The sequence below is a fragment of the Haemaphysalis longicornis genome, unplaced genomic scaffold (genome assembly GCF_048455015.1).
Source record: "Haemaphysalis longicornis isolate Haplotype H1 unplaced genomic scaffold, Haemaphysalis longicornis Haplotype H1 scaffold_9, whole genome shotgun sequence".
Classification (NCBI taxonomy): domain Eukaryota; kingdom Metazoa; phylum Arthropoda; class Arachnida; order Ixodida; family Ixodidae; genus Haemaphysalis; species Haemaphysalis longicornis.
Window position 1 is genome coordinate 89035425 of NW_027526460.1, and position 17112 is coordinate 89052536.

At 47.8% G+C, this 17112-nt stretch overlaps 1 protein-coding gene and 1 pseudogene across 7 annotated transcripts in view; one reads left to right on the plus strand and one right to left on the minus strand.

Annotated features, from left to right (window-relative positions):
- LOC144152261 (uncharacterized) overlaps nucleotides 1-16773 on the minus strand; it is an 89318-nt gene extending 72545 nt beyond the window's left edge. For 2 of the 7 annotated variants that reach the window (XM_077683492.1, XM_077683493.1), the window contains exons 1-2: nucleotides 16619-16729; nucleotides 16346-16462 (exon numbers count right to left, since the gene is read on the minus strand). In XM_077683492.1, coding sequence (XP_077539618.1) covers nucleotides 16346-16462; nucleotides 16619-16714 — 213 coding nt within the window. In that variant the 5' untranslated portion in view covers nucleotides 16715-16729. Of the gene's footprint in view, nucleotides 1-189; nucleotides 11119-16345; nucleotides 16463-16542; nucleotides 16596-16618 lie in introns of those variants that run through there. The other 5 variants (XR_013319121.1, XR_013319122.1, XR_013319123.1 and 2 more) reach the window with 5 other exon arrangements.
- On the plus strand, nucleotides 43-7709 carry LOC144152391 (uncharacterized; annotated as a pseudogene).
- Nucleotides 16774-17112: the final 339 nt, after the last annotated feature.

Sequence of the window (17112 nt, forward strand, 5' to 3'; positions counted from 1 at the left end):
CTAACCACGAAAAACATAACTATGACGTGCAGAACAGCTTGCATGGTGGCACACACTGGTACGTTGTTGGTATGCAATGCAAATCATGACGCTGCTCGCAATGAAAAAATTGCTGCAGCCAAGCGAACCGCAACGCTTTTAAGTAACGTTTTTGAGATGAAATAAATGTGAGCGGAAATTTCAACCAACCTCAAGGCAATTGCAAGCCTTTCGCCTGGCTCGAGAGGCTCCCGGACGAAGTACTGCTGCTTGAGGTCAACCCTGTCATATGCCTTCTCCACGACAGCAAGAGGTCGAAGTTCCTCGGCGTCATTCTATAAAATATTTAAAAAAGGCGTGGTCGCCCTCCCGCAAGCGCTGCATCTGCAAATAACGGGAAAAATTGAGGCCCATACTAAGGCAGTAGTAAGACAGGCGACATCACGAACTGCGCCGAGACTTCCGAAAGGATGAGCTACTGCTTGCTCATCATGCTCGCTATCGCTAGCATGAAGCGACGCAATTGTGCACTCATGCAATGTGTAATCTACCTCTACCATTCATTTAAAGTGGTACAAACATAAAGCTAAAGGGCTATAATATAAAATAAAAGCCCAAACAGACAGAGAATCCAGTTACTTACTGCAGTGTAATTGTAATATAAACCTTCTTGTTTGCGGAACTGGAACACTTGCCGCACCCACAGCCGCCGAATTTTTTATTCTTTTTCGCCTCCTCACTGTCTCCAGCACCAACAAATGTTTCCGGAGAACCATGACCTGGTACTTGTTCATGGCTCTGGAGGTGGAGCGGTCGCACAAACAGAACAGCAGCAGCAGACGAAGCTCGCAACCTCGCGCGAATATGGCGGCACACTGTTGCTCGAACAAAAGGCTTTCGTCGGCTTGATGCAACCGGCATTTTTTCTTCAGCGTTTAGACAACGCAGTTGGATGCAGTTTAGCAACGTTAAAGTTACTTAAGTGCATTTATAAACAAAAATAAACGTTTACTTTAAAGCCTAATTACAAAAAAAAACTCTGCACAACTTGTATATGTTGGCACAGAGCTAGGCAAGCAAGTCTGGCAACACACACCAACAGCAGCTGCGACACCCAGAGACTCAACAGCTTCTGTCAGAGGGGGACAGCTGGGAGCTCATGGTGTTGGTCGTTGCGGCTCTATTCAAGGAAGAACACCCAAGTGGCGCCTCAGAAGGGATTAAGCATGGATGCACTAAGCAGGACTGCACAGAGACCAACACAGATGGGCAAGGGCAGGATGGAGGGCCCGCAGCAGACCTAGAAGAGTGGCTTGTGTCGGTAGGAGAAACCGAGTTAAAGCGGGCTCTAACTCACATACCGGCCCGAACAGCAACGGGTCTGGACAGCTTCCCAGCGACTCTGCTTAAGTGTCTGGGCCATGGGCAACGTGAGGCATTACGTGAAATGTCCAGCATCATTCTGGTGACGGGGCAGGTGCCCAAAGAGTGGAGCTCAAGGGAACTGGAGATCGCAGCAACTGGAAGGCCTACAGGTCAATCACGGTCACAGCGGTGCTGTACCGGGTCTTCACCCAGATCCTTCGGAGACGGCTGCAGGCATGGGCAGAACGAGAGGGGGCCCTGGGAGAGCTCCAAAACGGCTTTCGCAGGGGCAGACGGCTGGATGACAACCTCTACGTCCTGACCCAGTGCATAGAGGTGGCCCGCCTGCAAGGGCGGGAACTGTGGGCTGCTTTCCTGGACGTGGAAAAGGCATACGACAGGGTTGACCACACCTTGCTGTGGAAGAAGCTACAGGAAAAGGGCCTGCCAGTGGAGGTAGTGGAATTGCTGCAGAGCCTGTATGCGGACACAGAAGTGGTTGTGGAATGGCAGGGCGTGTGCTCCCAGCCCGTACCTGTCGAGCGGGGCCTCCGTCAGGGTTGCCCTCTGTCCCCTCTGCTATTCATGCTGTCCCTGAGCGATCTGGAGGCAAAGCTGGAGGGAAGTACAATAGGCTTTGATTGGACCTATATGGAGGAGGGGAGGACAATCCACCAGTGACTACCTGGCCTCATGTATGCTGAGGATATTGTCCTTACAGCGGACTCTCGTTCGGACCTGCAGCGACTCCTGAACATTTGCACCAAGCACGCAGAGCTGCTGGGGCTGAGGTTCAGTGTGCCGAAGTGTGCCATACTTCGCTGGGGCGACACGGGCACACTACCAGAGGGAGAAGAGCTCACAGTGCAGGAGAAGCTCGCGGAAAGGCACTGCGCAGCCAGAACATCCTGAGGGCCCGAATCCTCTGGTCCTTCAACAGGGTGGAGGTTGTCAAGGGCCTCTGGAAGATGGTGCACGTTCCGGTGCTCACATTTGCTAATGCAGTGCTTTGCCTGTCATCAGCCACCTGAGAGTACTTGGAGAGAAGACAGAGGGTGACTGGCCCTGGGTGCCCACCGGTCGACACCAAATGAGGCAGTCCAAGGGGATGTGGGCTGGTCCTCATTTGAGCCACGAGAGGCCGTAGCCAAGCTCGGCTTCGACATCCGCGCATGCTCGCTAAGCGACACGCTCTGGGTACACCGGGTTCACCGGTGTATGCTGCTCGCAGGTGACGCCACACGGTGGAAGAAAAGGGTGCGCGCACTGGCCCACAAGAACGAAGTGCCGCTACCGGTCTTAAATAACATCAAGGAGACCAGCCTGAGCGGGAAACAGCTGCGGGAGCGAGTGGTAGCAGCGGAAACGAGAAGATGGGCGGACAGGGCCGTGGCGAAACCATCTCTCCATCTGTACGCGTCACACAAACACTATTTCCCAGGAGCACTTCTACGACAACTTGCCAGGAAGTGCGATGTTCAAAGCGCGCGCTGGGGTGTTGAGGATGCGGATGTGGAGGCGGAAATGGGACGATGCGGAGGAGGTGATGAGGAGGCAAGTCACCTGAAGAACGGGAACGTCTGTTGACCAGCTTTTGCAAGATGCTGCATGCACCTACACACAGCACGTACAACGAGGCAAAGGAAGAATTTGACAGGTACGCAAGTGCAGAAGCTGCCAGCTATTTCACAAAAAACTGGGGTGGCATTACTGACATGCGGGTGCGGCACCTCTGTGATCGCGAGTTTACAGGAGGTAACAATACCACCAACCGTGTTGAGTCGCATAATGCAAAAATCAAAAATGTCTTGTCATCTTCATGTAAGCTCCATGAAGCGGTACGTGGGCTCTTAAAGATTTCGACAAGCATGTCACAAGAAGCACATCACAAGACCTCCCTCTTGAAGACGTGTGACTTTTACTGCCACGAAGTGCGTGGAGGTGTACAGGAGCAGTGCAGCAAGAAACTGACACCGTATGCCTGCAAATTAGTGAGCGGGGAGCTGGCCCAGTTGCATGACGACCCTCGATAGATAAAACAGCTGTCAGCTCATACCTACGCTGTATTGTCGACATCTGGTGACATCTGGCACGATGTTTCATTTGAGAACAATTCATGCAGCTGTACCACCTACTCTAAAATGAAGCTGCTTGGTCGGCACATGCTTGCTGTGTGTGTAAGGTTCAATTTGGAGCCTTGTTTGGAGAAGGTTGTCAGCAAGCGATGGTTCAAGTCATACCAGGTTGAGTGCCTTGGTAGCACTGTAGAAAGAAACCATCAAGAAGCTGATTCCAGGTCTGGAGCAGGTAGTTCTGGGGAAGTACAAATAGTCGCCATGCCAGGACCCTCTTTTGAAAAAAATGAACAGAAGTCAACACTTCAACTATGCGATGAGGACGCTCAAGGCTGTCGCGGATAACCTAGCCGACTGCCAGCCAGATGTCTGCAGCGAGACTGGCTTTTTTAGAGTCGGTAAATGCTGCATGGCTGAGGCAAGATGACGTAGCACTAACGCATCATGAAGATGAAAAAAATGATGTACCAGGAAACGCCAAGGTGCAAGATGCCTGCGCCGCTGATACATTGCATTCTAGGCACGTCCTGCAGGTATCGATTGATAAGCCCGCTGGTGACAACCGGCACACTAGCAGCAGCAGCAGTGCGACTGTTGGAACGGCAGCAGTAGATGCAAGCCAAGAGATGACAGCATCTAATTCCTCGTGCGAAATAAGACTCCCTTAAGTCAAGAGCCGAGGTCGTCCTTGCAAGAGACTGCTGCAGAACCGGGCAAAGCGAGCAAGGGAAGTTGATGATGGCAGTCCTGTGCCATTCAAGCAGCTGTCCGGAAAGGCACGAGCAAAATGTAAGTCAGTCAGACGTGCATTGTGGTGTTTAATCTATCTTATCTTTGGTTTGTTTTCGTTGCAATTTTATTTTTCCAGTGCTGTAGGCAAGCTTCGACAGGAACCTCTGCCAGAAGGTGGTGGATGGGGAGTACGTTCTGCAGGAAGAAGACCTTGAAGTGCACCCAGAAGCCCTCCCCAGTGCTCTGCTGGACTGCCGGGTATCTTTGCCGAAACTAAAGAAATACTTTTCTCCTGATGCATGGTTTCTTTTAAATTCATCAGGTAAGCAAATCATAAAATATTCTGTTTTCATTTGTTGCTTTTTCTTAATTTAAGCACTGCTTTTTTATTTCTTCTCACAGTTGCTGTAAAGAAGCAGAACAAACTTTGGACTTGCAGCCTATGCAAGGAAAAAGATGATGGAAAAATTACCATGGTTTGCTGCGACCAATGCCTGGAATGGTTTCACTGGTGACTGCATGTTTCCCTAGCATTTAATTGCTATTCTGTGTTATGGAAAATTTTAAGCTGCTTCACAAGAAACTCTGAACTATAGAAAAAGACGTAACCATTTAACTTGTAGTCTGGTTCTCTTGTTTTCATTTTATACAAAAGCCTCCTTCCCACGATTACGCTTATTAGTGATCTCCGAGGCATAACAGTAGCAAAGTGGTAATCTGATTGTCATTAACATTGTGAAAATTTAAGTGCAAGATACTTGCAAGATAAATGCAAGATCAGCGCTCGTCCCGTCGTCTTTCTGTGTCCTTGCTTATATTTGCGCTCCTTAGCATACAAAGGGAGCACCAGGTTATTGCATAAGCGCTGTATCATCATTATCTGCACTGTGCATTCATTTCCACATATTCCAGGCCATGTGCCGGAGTTTTTAAGGAAACTGCAAGGAAGCTGTGGTACTGCACTGGATGCACTGGAGAGTCTCCTGCCACTGGCTAAATTTGAGTCATGTGAGCACCTTTTGATAATCTTGTATGGTATGGCTGTACAGAAATAAATTCTATCATGTGCACAGAGCCCTTTCAATGCTAGCTACTAAGCGACATTACAAAAAGAATCCACACTATCTGCATGGTCTTAGCATGGTGAAATATATTAGCTTCTTGGTATTGCACAACATTACAGTACCGCCAAACAACTTGCATCATGGAAGAGGTTGTATTTGGTGCCAAATAGAGATGCCAAATGTACAGCCGTCATATCCCTGTAAGTTAACTTGGACAAAAAAAAAAGGAATTGTGATTACCAGGCCACATTTCGACCAGGTTATAAACTTGTAGCGATACACATTTTTCTGGTAGGTATATTTTGCCGGGAGCTATTATAAAATATATATTCTAGGAAATAAAATGACGGCCCTTTAGTCTGTGGGCTATTACTGACGGGCAGAATTTTGCTATCAGCAGCACTGTTTTCGTAACATTTTCTCTGTACCTAACACCCAAGCAACTCCAATACAAGAAGTGTATCACAAGTACTGACCCCACAAGCAACACAACTCAGCAGGACATCCGCATGACCTAGACCTACAGTTACAAAAGTGCTCAGGGTTGAACCAGTGCTCTCGACCCCAACAAGTGCAAGCAACCACTGGGCTGCACCACGTAAGCCATGGGAGAACTGACGGTGAGGCATAAATACCAGCCATAAATAAATTAACACTAGGTATAAGTACTGCAGTCATAGTAGTGAAGCAAGTGACTAAGAATTTTACAGTGCTGGCAAAATATCCTGCCAAAAAAAAAAAAATGTTGCGCCTGTAGGTATGGGACATACCCAATCAAAGACACTTTAACTGGCAGGGGCTTTGACAAAGCCCGTGCCAGTTAAAGTGTCCGCAGTGCAACTAACTGACAATTTTTCACGGCAGTACGCGAGAGGCGAGATGGAGATGTCAAGAGTGACCACTGGGGTTGATTTCACGCCCGCATCACAGCTCACAGTGGGGGGCAACAATATGCCTCGACTTTTAACCAGCCCACCAAACCGCCTTTGCTGAATAACTAGCCAGAGTCACTGTTATTGATTAATCGTAGCGATGACATTTGACACGGGCAGACCGCTCCCATCGTGGCTTGTGATGTAAGCACAAAAGGGGTTTCCCGGGGGGTCTTGCCGACCGCTGAAATGTTCAAAATGTGCTTGCACGACAAAACAATCGCACACCTAATTGCTGTAGGATGTTAACTGAGAGGACGATCGCGAACCAACAAAGCATCGCCTGCTGAACCGAGCCTTTAGTGGTTTTTTTTGTTGTTGTTGTTATTATTATTTCATGGCATTTTCACGTTAGTCACGCCGTTATCCGCTAGATGGCGCGGGCGTGTCACGTCGTGCGTACAGCCTTTTCCGGTCTGAGTACACGACGTCGTGCGTACAGCATTACTCTTTTTTTACTGTTGTTATTGCGTCATTTTGCCCCTCGGAATTTGTTCTGTGCCCGAGTTAGTTTCTTTCCACGTAGATGATACCCGCGTGATACGTTGTCGTGGCCGGTTATTTAAATCAAGTAAGTGTATCGTCGAAGTGTCCCTCGGCGTCGCGTTGTCTGTTTCTCTGAGCCAGCTCACGAATGAAGCCGTCACCTTGAGCCCTCGCCGGTGAAACGGCGACAACACGATGACACCGATCTTTTCCCTAACGATCGATGACGAAGTGTGACACCACTAGTTGTGCGCCCCCATATCCTACAAGAAAACAAGTTACGTTGCCGTCAGCAACAACATGCAGCAAAAAAGTTCACCAAGCAAGGATATGCCGTGCTGTGATGCAGCGAATTCAGTGATGTGGAAATGATTGTGTGCATTGGGGTGCCACGCTGGATGTACCACATTCGGCTTGTAATTGTGGTGACAGGTAAATGTGCAAACGAGACATGGTCGAGCTCACTGTGTTCTGGTACATCTACAAATTCTACGGTAACAGAGAGAGAGAGAGAGAGAGAAAACCTTTAATGAAAGCTGAAGAGGTCAGTCCCACTAACGGAGAATTTGTTTCATGGTAAAAGCGAGATTAGCCATTCACTTAGCTTGCTATCGCCCTTGATGTCTGCGCTCTTGATGGCTAGTGCGATGCTTGCACGGGCAGCAATTTTTTGCAGGCAGCTGTGTGGTGCGGGCTTCCACATACAAGTGCCTTACATACATACTATTACATATTGCATATACTATTTTACATTGCCTGACTGGTGTAAAGAGCAAACTTTAAATCGTAAATCAGCAGAAAGCTGAAGGCATGCAAAGTTTGATAACTGCACGTCGCAGGCCTTATAGCTACAGAAAGTGGTGAGCCTGTCTTATATGCACCTCCTGCAGTTGTAACTGCCCTACCTGGCCTAATTGCACCCAGTGATGGTACAGGACGAGAATATTAACAGATAAGCCATTTGCAGTGTCGTGGTACTTTATTGTCCCTCTGTTTTCTTAGTGCAGGAACACACCCAGCTCAGTATCATCACAAACTTAATAAATCGGAGCAAAGTGAAGTTCATCCAGCTGTGAGTGGTGATAGCGCTGTATTCTTATTTTTATAGCAAGCCTTCCCTGACCAAAACACCTTTTCACATGGTGTTATACACCCACGACTACTATTCCCGAGACCCACTTTGGGTTGCCCATAGAAGCAGCCATTCCACTGAGAGAAGGAAGAGTCACCTATGCAAGTCTTCCCCATCAAGATGCCAATAGTCGGCTGTACTCATGCTATTGTCACTCCAATCGCCTTTGGAACTCTCAGCTGTGCATTGTGCTGTCGAAACTGCAAATGCTCAACGCAGGAACACACATGTACACTAGCTCAATCAGTGCAGTAAAGCACTGGGACAGGAAGATGCTTTGAGTCTTCCAGCATATTCATGGTCACTATTCAATATTTCTATCCGGTGATTTCAAAGACACAGCCTGAATGCTTCTAACCACTTTGCCGACCACATTGGTAGTCCATGCTGGTAGACCATGGTAGACCATGCTGGTAGTTAACAAGGTTAATATTTGGGGGGAAACTTATTCGAGACTCATTTTATTAATTTTACAGTTATTTCAAATAATAAGTTGTTTGAAGAGCTTGGAAATGTTTTTGAGTGTGCTTATGAAAACGTCGCCTTTGTGGTGAACCGGTGCACCGACCATCAGCTACACTTTAACAAAAGTTGTCGCTGAGCGAGTTGGTTCGTACTTGAAGAAAAAGGAAAATGTGGTGTAACACAGTCGTGGACGAAGACAAGATAGGATGGATACAGGCGCCCGTGTCTGTCATATCTTGTCTTCGTCGAAGTACGTTTTGTTTCTTTTTTTCGTCAGCTACAACTTCCACAACAGCATATTAGCAGATCAGCCATACGTTCCTTCAACTCCGGCGTGACTAACGTTAGGTATACGATCACACACTGCCAGCTCGTTCAACGAACCCACAGTTGCCACGGCTTACAGCTACCACAGAACAGGGAGAATTATGGCTACCTCGTGGCTCGTTAACATGGTAAAGCGTAGTGAAGAAAGCAATTCCAAAAAACTGCTTAAGAATCCAATTGCCATGCCAGCGTACGCCAGAAGCTGTGGTCTTCCCATAACCCCCCTCCCCCCGATGACATGGATTCCCAGGTGCAGTTTCCTCTCCAACCAAGAAACTCTATGCCTTCCGGCACTTTTCCCAAAGCGGGCAGAAATTTACCGGTAAAATAACGCCCGCGAAAATGTGCCGGCAGAATAATCACGTGGTCAGGGCCAGCCCATGGGAAAGAACTGCCGGCAACTTTTCTGCCGGGCTAATCTGCCGGCTGCGGCAAAACAGGCGCAGCCAAACATTATTGCCACTTTTCAGTACGAGGAAGTCGTATACATTCCAGCATGAATGGCCTAGGTCCTAGCAGGCGTCGTGAAATCACCCGCCCACCCCCGTCCTAACACCCAGCCCAGTGTACCACGAGTGCTGGCCCCTTCGACTATTCAAGAAGTTAACATAAGGGAGTGGCTAGTCTGCCGGCAGCCGGGAGAAATACGTTTTCGAAATTCTCTCGGCAGTCGAATTTCATTGGCTGATGGAGTCATGTGCAGTGTTGCGAGATTGGGCTATTTACAGCCAAACTGGGCGACTTATTTTCTGGCGTCGTTTTAGACGACGTGGCTACGTGGCTGTTTTTGGGCTACATCTTTACAAATGATATCCCACTCTAAAAAGCGTGTTTTAAGGATGCGCTACGTTTGGTAAGCGTTGCACTGGGTGCTGAATGTGCTGATTTTTGTTGGTTGGGTATGCAGCGTACTAAAGGCTACAGAACTAAGCTAGACAAAGGCTAGAGTTGTTAGAGAACTTTAAGTTCTTAAGGCCCTGCTATGTTCACAACGCACCTTTTACCACATTTCACAAGGTCGTTTCTATGGTCACAGCACCATGCGGCACATCAATCCTTGAGTGTGAGTATGTGGCGTTGCAGGCGGTGCACTCTTCTCTTGCATTGAGCGACAATGTTAGCGAATTCTGGAGGGCTGTCGCGAAAGCTACTAACAGTGTGGGTGAAGCTCTTTTTCCTAACTTGTCAGCGATGGTGTTTGCACTTCTTTGTTTACCTGCGTAGAACGCCGCTGTAGAGAGAGTGTTCAGTCTCGTGACTAACAAAGACGGACCACAGAAACAAACTCACTGTGCGGAATCTGGAAATGATTCTGCACGTTCGGTGTGGCTTGAAAGAGTACTTCGGCTGCTGTAACAATTTTAAGCCAAGCGAGCGCTTTTTGGAGAAATTTAACAGTGCTGCCATGTATGAGGTGTAATATGTTCCTAGAGCATCGGGTGGTGTGCGACGATGTGCAATATTTTCCTAGTCTTGCTTTACATCAGTTTACTTGTAATCACAAGGAAGTCGGCCAGTGTTTTTCAGTCTGACTGTTATCAATCTGGCAGCAAGTTGTACGTACGGCGAGGTTTGCTGTGCTTTCTTGCATGTCTCATGTCAGTTGTATTTACACGGAAGTTAGCAAGTATTTTCTTCTCTGATTGGTATCAATTTGGCAGCAAGTCTTGTGCTTCGAGGTGTGTGTTTTCATTCTTGCTGTATCTCCATGGATGTGTATTTAGAAGAAATTCACTGAGTGTCTTTTTTGTCATTGATAAGATTAAAAGTATCTTGCTGTTTCTCAAGTTATTTGTATAGGCGTAAAAGCCTTGTTTTTTTCTGTCACAGTAATTCTAGGTAATAAAAAACTGTTTGTACCACTTTGCAGTGCATGGTTTTTGTACATCAATCTGGCTACATTGGGCTATGTACTATCTGTGCCCGATTGCATGGGTGGTATGGTGGCTAGAAGGGAGAGGTGAGAGAAACGCGGAGGGCGGCGCATAGCGCCGGCTGAAGCAGTAATTCATGCTAGCGACAGGTGGCGCGCAAATGACAAGGTAGATGCCTTTTCGCAGCCAGCAGCGCAGCGAAGAGTAGGAGAATCCTGGTCGTGTGCGTTATGCTAGCTTGTTCAGAGGCGTATTCTAGGATATCTGCCGTCAGTGTTATCGAGCGGACCAACGTTTAATTGTCATCATGACACAAGCGACGATGGATAAGCCTCCGAAGCGCCAAAAGCATTGCTTTGCTCCCGGGTGCGTGAGCGGGTATGTTTCTTCGCGGAAGAAAGGCAAAAAAGCGTCAGTTTTCGGTGTACCAAAGGATGAAGAAAGGTTCAGGGCTTGGCAGCAGGCCATTCCACGAGCGGACAAACCTCTTGACAAAGCGTCAGTGCTGTGCGAGTTACACTTTGAGCCGAACTTCATCGTGCGGGATTATACCCATGTTGTGAATGGCGAGGTTGTCAAAATTCCACGCGATCGACCCAGCCTCAGCGAAGATGCAGTACCAACAATTTTTCCCAACACGCCTCATTACCTATCAAAGAAGCTACCACAGAAGCGTCAGTCAAGAACTTCCAGAGGAGAGGTACTGGGAAAAAAAATAAAGCTAGACGACGACGCACAACATGAGAGTGCTTCGTTGGAACACGACGGCATCAGCGACGCAACCGCGGACAACACAGTTGCCGACGACACATGCACCTTGGATAAACTGGACTATCTACACAGTGAGAAGCTGCCCAGCAGGTATTGGTCTAGGAATCTTGTCGTGGAAGCCCCCCGGTCTGTAGCATTTAGCATTTGTGCGCAGGCTGGTGACACTGTGTGCTTCAGGAAGCTGGTGCTGTGTTCGGCAGAGGACACTCATTACCACTGTTCGGTGTTTGTGCAAGGTGTGTGTTTGAAGAAACAGAACCTATCGGACGCTGATTCTGTAGAAATGCTGCTCCATTCTGTAGAGCACATGAACGCATGCTGTGGATTCGAGAAAAATGTACTGGAGGAAAAAGGTCACAACTTGACTCGGCCAAAGCATAGAGTGCATGGGAATAGCATGCACAGCAAAAGCTGCTCAGGAGCATCGCTGGATGAAAGGGCATGCATTCAGTGCAGATACCTGAGGAAACTGCTTTTGAATCAAGCGTCATATAAAAGAAGGAAAGCAAGAGGGACTGCTGCCTTTAGCACTGCAAAAAAGGTCATGAAACGTGACCAGCAGTTACGACGTGAAAAAGCAAAGGTGGGGAACCTAAAGGGAATGCTCACAAGAATGAAAGAAGAAAATGCTGCCATTTCATCGCAAAAAGTCGAAGAAAGGCTCTCTGGGCTTACCCAAAAGCAGCAGCAGCAGGTTCGCACGTGCTTCAAAGCCTCCGGTAGGAAGGGCACTCAAGGAATGAAATACAGCCAAGAATGGATACTTCAGTGTATTTTGATGCGGATGAAAAGCCCGAAGCTTTATGAGCATATCCGGAAGCATAAAATCATGGTGCTCCCAAGCAAGAGCTGCTTGCTCAAGTACATGAAAAACTATAAGAGCAGCTTTGGTTTGAACGAAAATTTGTTTGCTGCAGTTTCAGAAAAAACCAAAACTATGGATGAATTTGAGAGGCATGGGGGCATCCTCATAGATGAAATGAAGCTTTCGGAGAATCTAAAAGTTACCAACAGTGGGTTCATTGAAGGCTTTGTTTATCTGGGTGCCTACACCTCTCTAGATCAATCCATGGAGAGATGCGATCATGGTTTGGTTGTACTATTCCAGCCATTTTCCGGCCACTTTCAACAGATCCTTGGGGTCTTTGGTTCCCGCAGCAACGTGAAGGCGGACATTCTTTCGAAGATCATACTGGACGCAACGCTAGCTGCAGAAAAAGCTGGCCTGTTTGTTGATTTCGTCACAACAGATGGTGCTGCGTGGAACCGGAGTATGTGGCGGCAGTTTGGAATCAACGGAAGCCCGAAAAAAACGGTCTGCAAAGTCAAGCATCTTGCAGATGAGACTAGAAGCCTGCATTTCCTGTCTGACTTCCCTCACCTGGTGAAATGTGTCAGGGACAGTGTTGTCAAGACAGGCCTCGAGATACCAAAGGGAAGGGTCAGAACGGACGTGGTGAAAGAAGCTTGGAAATGTGATAATAGTAATGTTGTCAGACTACAAGCAATGCCACATGTAACAAGGGCTGTCATAGAACCCAATGGGTTCGAAAAAATGAAGGTGAAATATGCTTTCACTTTTTTCAGTGATGAAGTTCTCAGGGGGCTTTCTGTATACAAAGAAGATATTGAAGATACGTGTGGCAGCGGCTCCACCGAAGCAACAGTCTCCTTCGTACGCAGAATGTCCAAGCTCATTTCTGCAATGACATCAAGGTGCAGCCGTGATGCTATGCGTCTGAAATCGCAAGCTCTCAGTGAAGTGGAAAATTTTCTTTCCTACTTAAACACTTGGGAATCTGAAGTAAAGCTGGGCTTCATCAGTAAAGCAACTGCGGAGGGGCTGCGTGTCACATTAACAAGCACAATATCCATTCTTGACTACTGCACAGGAAAGTTGGGCTATAAGTATTTGCTGACTTCACGCATGAGCCAAGACCCACTGGAAAACATTTTCGGGATCCTACGACAAATGTCCGGAAGCAATGACCATCCGACTCCAGCGCAATTCCTACTTTCAGCAAACTGCCTGTCCTTTTGCAGCTTAGCGAAAGCACCAGGTAATGAAAATGTGCCGCCGACTGTACTCAAGAGCCTACTGGATAAAAAGGAGAACCCGAAAGAAGCACAGTCGAGGCTTGATCAGCTGATGGACGTAGGGTGCCTCAATGAGGTACATGAGCTACTGGAATCATGTGATATGCTCCCCTACCACAGTTCAATCGCTACAGCCAGGAGTGACTCCAGAATAACTTATTATGTGACTGGCTATGTTGCCCGCAAAATGCTGAGCAAGACAAAATGTGAAGGCTGCTCAAAAGCACTGCTGCTACCTGCTGGATGTGAGGCACCTAAAGAAGCCTGCCTCACAAAGGAAATTGACAAGGGTGGACTGCTTTACCCCTCGAAAGACCTCCAGGCCTTTGTCGCAAAGATTGAAGACGCGTTTACTTATTGTTTTAGCCACAACAAGCTTAAAGCAAATAGTTACCTTGATTTGATCTCATGCCTGGCCCAAAACCGCATAAACTTTGTCGGCTGCACCCAGCATAGGCAAGATGTCACGAACAGCCTGATCAAATTCTACACGTTGACGAGACTACACTTCCTTGTGAAAGCTCAGAATCGGGCAATGCAGGAAAGGAGGCAGAGAATGCACTTCCTCAAGATGCGTCGTGTTACTTGAGCTTTTCATTCTATTTCTACCAGTATCCATTGCTTCTGTGTAAATTCTGCACACGTTTCGCCTCATAGGTGCATAACTGGAATAAACAGTAATTGTTTTCAGCCCGAATACGATGTGTCTTATTTTTTTTACCAGAAATATTGGATGATATAACCTGGTGACCATCGCGCTCAACTCAGTTTAGGATCCGCCACTCTAGACACAAGTTAGCCCTGGTAAGCACGCGCCAAAAAACAGCTAACAGCGAGGAAACACTCCCCTATGCTTTCTTGGTTTCGCATGATGGTTGGTTTACTTAATGAGCGTTGTCACGCGTTCACTACAACAGCACCTCTCGGTTACTCTAGCACGTCTGATCAAAAATAGGTGAATCCGCAGATTTCGCGCTAGGCTGCTGATACCAAGGTCGCTGGTTCGATTTTGACTGCGGCGTCCGTATTGCGGTGCAGACGAAATACAAAAATTCCTGTGTGAACGCCATGTCGCCGCACGTTAAGGAACTACATGTGGTCTAAATTAGTGTGAAGCCCTTCCCCACGGCGTCCCTTAAAGCTCGTATGTCTTTTCAGGACGTTAAGCCCCTCAATTTATGGGTGAGTCGGTATTTTTGTTACGAGTCGTCGGCCGCCCGTTTGAATGGGGGTGACTGTAACAGTAAAACCTTCTGACAGCAACACCCGCGCAGATACTACACATGCGCGCGGCTAAGTTCGCCAATCGCATCTGCTATTTATAACCTTACTGTTAATATGAAGTAAAAGCGATGCAGATAAAAAAAAACATTGGAGCTTAACCGCAACAGCGCGCAGAAGCCGCACCGGCGAAGCGATCTACCTGACGACGGCAGCGCCACCGCCGCTAGCATGACTGCCTACTTCGCTCCACGGCAGCCGATGCTCTCACCTCCCCTTCCAGCCACCATATGGGTGGCTATTTTTGGGCTTATATGTTTTTATAATTTCGGCTGCGCCCCATTTTGCCATCTGGCAACACTGGTCACGTGACAAACGCGTGACGTCGCGCGTAATTTTGGCGCACTCCCAGTGATGCCAACCCTAGGGATTTATCCCTAGATCTAGGGGTTTTTTGTCTCTTAGAGATTTGGCGTCTTTTAGTGAAATCTAGGGATTTTTTAGAGTCTGTTGAAATGAAACGCTATGCAGCTTAGTGACTGGTGTTGCTGAGTAACCACACGTTTTCAACAATAAGCGACTGCAAAGAATGTAATTTTTTGCTAATTTCTATTTTTCATTTCTAACTTTCCTTCGCTATTTCTATCACAAGAGTTTCCCCTGTTGTCAGCGTTTATGAAAAACATTTTGTGCCTACCACACTCCAGCGCTGCGGTCGAACGTGTTTTCGCAAGTAAATCTGCTGAAAACAAAGCAAAGAAACAGGTTGTCAACAGATGCGTTGTGCGGCTTGCTGCACGCAAAAAGGACCTTGATGGACAGCTCCTGCTACACCTTCCAGATCACTCCATCGCATTTGAAGCGGATGAAGAAAGAAATGTATAGTGATTAAGACTTCAAAGGGTTACGTGTCACGATGTCCAGCATTTTCGTCGTCCTGCAAGCCTCGGCCGGCTGCCTGGGTAATTTGCGCATACAGAGAAGAGACTGTTGCGAGAGCATTTCAAGAGGCGTTGCTGTGAAACCAGAGTCGTCTGCTCGAAGAAGCGAATTCACATCACTCCACAGAAAATGTACAAAAAAAGAGCTGCAGTTGCTGCTATAGGCTGTATCTAAACTATAATAAGATTCAGAGCAAACGAAGCGAAGAGCAAGCTGCGTTTAGACTAATAAAGGTGAATGCCAACTTGCGAAAATAAAAAAAAAATGCAATCTGGGGAATTTGTCTGCTATCTAGGGATTTTTGAGGGGTCATTCTAGGGATAAAGCGTTGCCTCAGGTTGGCATCACTGCGCACTCCACACGGGCAAAAAGTTCTTGGCATGGTCGGCGGGACACATGGCTCATCAAATTGGGGCGAAGATTGTTTGAGACAGTGTTAGTGTTTTTAGCCATGGATCAAATTAGCTCCGAGTCGCTCCCTGAATCGGGAGCTACGCGATCGTCACCACTGCAAGAGACGAGCAATGCTGCCACGGAAATTTCTGCTAGCCGACTCCTCGCTGTCGGCGAGAAGTTCGCAACGTTCACGCAGTTGGATGAAAGAATGTCCAGGTACAGCGTAGAAAACTGTGTGCGGCTTTGGGAACGCGAAGCTCTGACCATCGAGGCAGCAAGAAAACGAGTGGTTAGGTTAGGTTAGGTTTTCTTGTGTTTTTCGAAAACGTATTCTCCCGGCTGCCGGCAGAATACGAAAAGTTTAATTTTCCCGGCACTTTTGACGTCACTTCATCAGCCAATGAGATTCGACTGCCGGGAGAATTTCGAAAACGTGTTTCTCCCGGCTGCCGGCAGAATAGCAAAAACAAGGAGAGACCTCACCGACATTTTTCGTCCGGCAGTCTGCTGCAAAACAGCGGGTGGCTGCTTTCACACGGTTGCACCAGGTTGCACGTTGGCCAAGTCTCGTGCCCCACCTTGACGGCGCATACTGCGCACGCCGCTGTGAGCAATGGATGAAAGGAAAGGATCTGTGTCAACAGGTTTCCGCCTATCTTCGCAGGCGGCGCGAGGGACTTTCACCTTGAGCGCATATCCACTGTAGAATTGACGACAGAACAAAACGGAACAGAAATACCACCAGCACACTTCAACTTACCGTTGACAACAGGACATCGGCAACATCGGTCGGCAGATGCCAAATGCCGCGCCACGTGACACGGCTGACGCCGATTGGCTCCGTTTTCCAGTCCATTTGACATACAGATCGCTCGATGGCGCTAGCCACCAACCCTTGACGCGCGCGCGAGAACAAGTTGCCACGACCTATTTTTAAAAAGCGTCTTACAGAAAATATAAAGTGTTTATAATGTTGCATTAGTTTAGTTTGTTTTCACTCGCGCTGGGCTACAGGCGCTTGTAAAGCCTGGAACGAGGTGGCGCTACTTGTACTCTCCCTTCCTACTTCATGTATGGTCCCTAGGGACCATACTAAAATCCTCCCTGTTCTGTGACCATACTTCATGTCCTACTCGTACTACTTCCCTGCTCGGAGGCATAGAGTTTCATACAAATAACTATTGTATGAAACTCTATGCTCGGAGGTTCCTCGCGCGCTCGAGCAGCCTGCAGCTCTTTAAATTTTCTTGTAAT